The following is a 3,815-nucleotide window of genomic DNA, read 5'->3' as shown; positions in this document are numbered from 1 at the left end:
AAGGGTAGAGGAAAAGTAAGGATGGGTAAGGGTAGAGGAAAAGTAAGGATGGGTACAGTGTAGGAAAAGTAAGGATGGGTAAGGGTAGAGGAAAAGTAAGGATGGGTACATGCTAGGAATGGGTTAAGTAAGAACACAAAAGAGTACCGGATTATCAAGTGCAGTAATTGCAAATATTGTCTAGACTTGAGACCATACGTACACTAGGTATCAGGAAATTATAGAGCCTAAACCTAGAGATATCCTAGAAGACCTGGAGATTATCAACCTTCAGATATCTTAACCCGGAGATATCTGAAACTAGATAAACTAGACAGTGCTTAGGATACATTTAATTTTGATGCTAATACGGATCCGGATCCGCACTGGAAAAAATGGACCCAGATCCTGATCCAGGTTATTTCTATAAAATTTACTAAATTTTTATAACAAAGCAGAATTTTCAAATTTGTCGTTATTTTTTCGCTTATTTTCATGCTGAAACTTGATGAACCATTCAGAAATCAGGAAATTTTTATAATCTCTTTTATTCAATAGTTCAGATTTAGGTTTTGTGATTAAAATTTGTTTTTGCAGTTTTTTTGGTTAATTTTTTGCCCATTGGATCCGGATCCGTGGATCCGCATATTTTTGCGGATCCGGATCGATGTAGCTAAAATCCTGCGGATCCAACGGATCCTAAGCACTGCCTACAGATATAATATCTAAACCAAGAGATCTAACCCAAAGATATATAGACCTTAAGATAACCCGGCATTCATCCTCGGATCCCAGTGGAAGTATTGGTCAGTGAGATGGATTTGAAAAGTTTTTTAATTAAAAATTGCAACAACTTAACTTTTGCCAATTTTAAGAAAGAATGATTCCTTTCTCGTATCACAAACACAATGCCCCCCCTCCCCCCTTTGTAATCTATAAAAAATGTGAAAATTTGATTTCAAATCATAAATACTTAACTTTTAAAAACTTCCGCCGGATAAAAAGTGAAAAGTTTGAGAAAATATTAAAAAATTCATTGGGAAACTTTTTACTTAGAACCCGAGAACCGTTGTTCAATGTACATACATAAATAGTAGGGAAATAAACTATAAACATACTATCGAGGAAAAGAGAGAAGACAAGAACCTACCGGGGAAAAACAGAAAACCTACCGTGGGAAAAGAGGAAAAACAGAACACCTACCGGGGGAAAAGAGGAAAAACAGAAAACCTACCGGGGGGAAAAGAGGAAAAACAGAAAATCTACCGTGGGAAAAGAGGAAAAACAGAAAACCTACCGTGGGAAAAGAGGAAAAACAGAAAACCTACCGGGGGAAAAGAGGAAAACAGAAAACTACCGGGGAGAAAAGAGGAAAAACAGAAAACCTACCGGAGGAAAAGAGGAAAAACAGAAAACCTACAAAGGGAAAAGAGGAAAACAGAAAAACTGCTGAAGGAAACGATGAAAACAAGAATTACTTGAGGAAAGGCGGAAAAGAGGAAAAAAGAAAACCCATACATGAGGAAAAAAAAGAAAACTCCCAAGGAAAAGACGAAGATGAAAAACGAAGAAATTACCACTCAAAACTGAAAACTTAAGCTATCTGTGTACAGAGGGTCTAGAAAAGTTTTTTAAATGGTATTTTTCACAATAAACATGGGGCTCGTGCAACTATGTTATGAAAATTTTAACAAATTTTCCCACGTTAGTTTTAGTTATAGTCTACAGGCAGTGTAGAATATTTAAAGTCGATGCACTCCTTTAACTATTTAATAAACCTGGGGGGCAAAGAACGTAAATAAGGCCGTCGTGTAAATGAAAAATATTAAAATTGCCAAAATATGAAATTGGAAAAATTTGAAAACACATTTAGAATGGTAACGGAGTAAAAGCGGAATATGTTGTGACACTCAGACAGGTGAAGATATTGTTATATTTATTTTATGAGAACTTTAAATAATATCATAATTAATTCAACCCAAGCTTTTAATTTGAAACGTTGGCTTAGAACTCATCAGTTTCCAATCTGAAATTGGACAAATCTTGACAAATTTCTTGCTTAACTGTCGCTTGTTAAATAATCCGTGTTGGGCTGCTACCAATTTTCTGAGAAATATATGCCATTTTTTTTTAATAAACTTTACAACTGATATCCATATGATAGTTAATGGTAATGTGCTCTCTAAAATATAATAAACTTCTACTTGTACTTTATTACTTCAAAATCATTTTTCATTTTAATTTCAATTTTCTAATCCAATTTCTATTTTTTTAGCTGGGAAATAATTGAGAATTAAAAAAATCCAGGAAAAAATCTTGACGTCGAAAGATATGACGTAGATCATCCATTGAATGAACGTCTTAAAGCAAGTACAAAAGAAAAAAAAATGACGACAAACACTCACCCCAAAAAAATCTTAAATATCAAAGAATTATATAAAAATTAAAAAGGATGCAAAAACTTGATTTAAAACGGAAGTATGTAAAATACCACTAAAAAATTGATTAATCTATCAATAAAAAAGCTTTTTAGCGATAACTATTTTTCTTAAAAATTGAAAACCGATAACCTAAAATAAATGAATTTTCAGGTGGTGCCGTTTTTGTTCCATGTAAATGTTAAACAAAAAATACATTAAATGTGAGAAAAAATATTTTAAAAATATAATTTGGTTAACTTCTTTTGCTCAGCTATCAAAAATTAACTCTCAAAAAAGTATGATATCAGCTTCTGTAAGTAAGTTTAAGGTATAAATAAAGCTGTTCATGAATTCTTGGAAGAAATGCTAGATTCAAATTATTGAATAAGAATGAACAGTTGTTTACACTGTGTTCCAAAGTTTAATAATATCAGTTATTGTATAAATGAAGATAACAAAATAAAGAACTCAATTTTGATCATCAATTTTACGATTTGTACAACCGATATGGGATTAAACACTGAATTAAAGGGACTGTTCGCTTAATTATCAGTGACCCTCTATGCAAAGATGGCAATACCCGATTCACAACGGTACTCTTGACACCGTTTTTTGATCAATTATGTGGAAGATATTGATTTTTTAAAAGTGTTTAATTTTAATGCAATAGAAATGCGCCCGTTACTAAGGAAACACACATGAAATCCGTTTTCAAACGTATAAATTTTGGTTCTTCTAGACCAGACAAAGCCTTTAAGTGTACCGTTGTGAATCAGACATTTGACATCTTTGCATGGAGAGTCCCTTGAGATTAGGCTTACAGCATTCAATAAATTGAACTACTGATCAACAAGATTTCAATATTAGCCTCAACTGAGAAAAATCTGAGTTTTTATCAATTTTTTTTCTCAGCTTGTTTCCAATATCTGTATATTACTTTATAAACAGATGTACACGATACAAACATTTGGTCCGGATATTTAACAAATATATATTGCACACATTTTATTAACTTAATCCAAAACAAGAAGAAAAAAACCGCATTTTAAATTAATTGTCACCAACCACCCACCCCCAGACCCCCGGGCATACATTCTGCTAACGATGAATATTTTATTTTAAGAAACAAATATTTTTAAAGATAATCTTAAACTTGTTCAGGTTTCATGATGCCGGGTCTGTCAGGAGATTTATGTACTGCATGAAGTTGACATGTGAAGGAAATCAGGAAAATCATGAAGTTCTATTTCGAGAAATCTGTGAGAAAAGAAAAAAATGGAGTGGAGAAACCCAATTAAAATATTGTTTTGTTTTTTTTCATTAATAAATTAGTAAGCCCAACGTTGTACTTTTTTTTTTATAAAATTATTCCTACAGCTTCGTCAGATTTAGAATTTGCTTCTTGCTAGTTGGATA

General features: G+C 32.4%; 1 protein-coding gene across 1 annotated transcript; it reads left to right on the top strand.

Moving 5' to 3' along the window:
* The first annotated feature begins 374 nt into the window (after window positions 1-374).
* Window positions 375-1,577, top strand: LOC111704202 (cylicin-2-like). The gene is made up of 2 exons (XM_023476356.1): window positions 375-396; window positions 1,105-1,577. The coding sequence occupies exons 1-2, from the start codon at window positions 375-377 to the stop codon at window positions 1,575-1,577; spliced, it is 495 nt and encodes a 164-aa protein (XP_023332124.1).
* The last annotated feature ends 2,238 nt before the right edge of the window (window positions 1,578-3,815 follow it).

This window comes from Eurytemora carolleeae, unplaced genomic scaffold (genome assembly GCF_000591075.1).
Source record: "Eurytemora carolleeae unplaced genomic scaffold, Eaff_2.0 scaffold383, whole genome shotgun sequence".
NCBI lineage: Eukaryota > Metazoa > Arthropoda > Copepoda > Calanoida > Temoridae > Eurytemora > Eurytemora carolleeae.
Note: the sequence above shows the minus strand (reverse complement) of the source record. Positions and strands in the feature narration are given on the sequence as shown.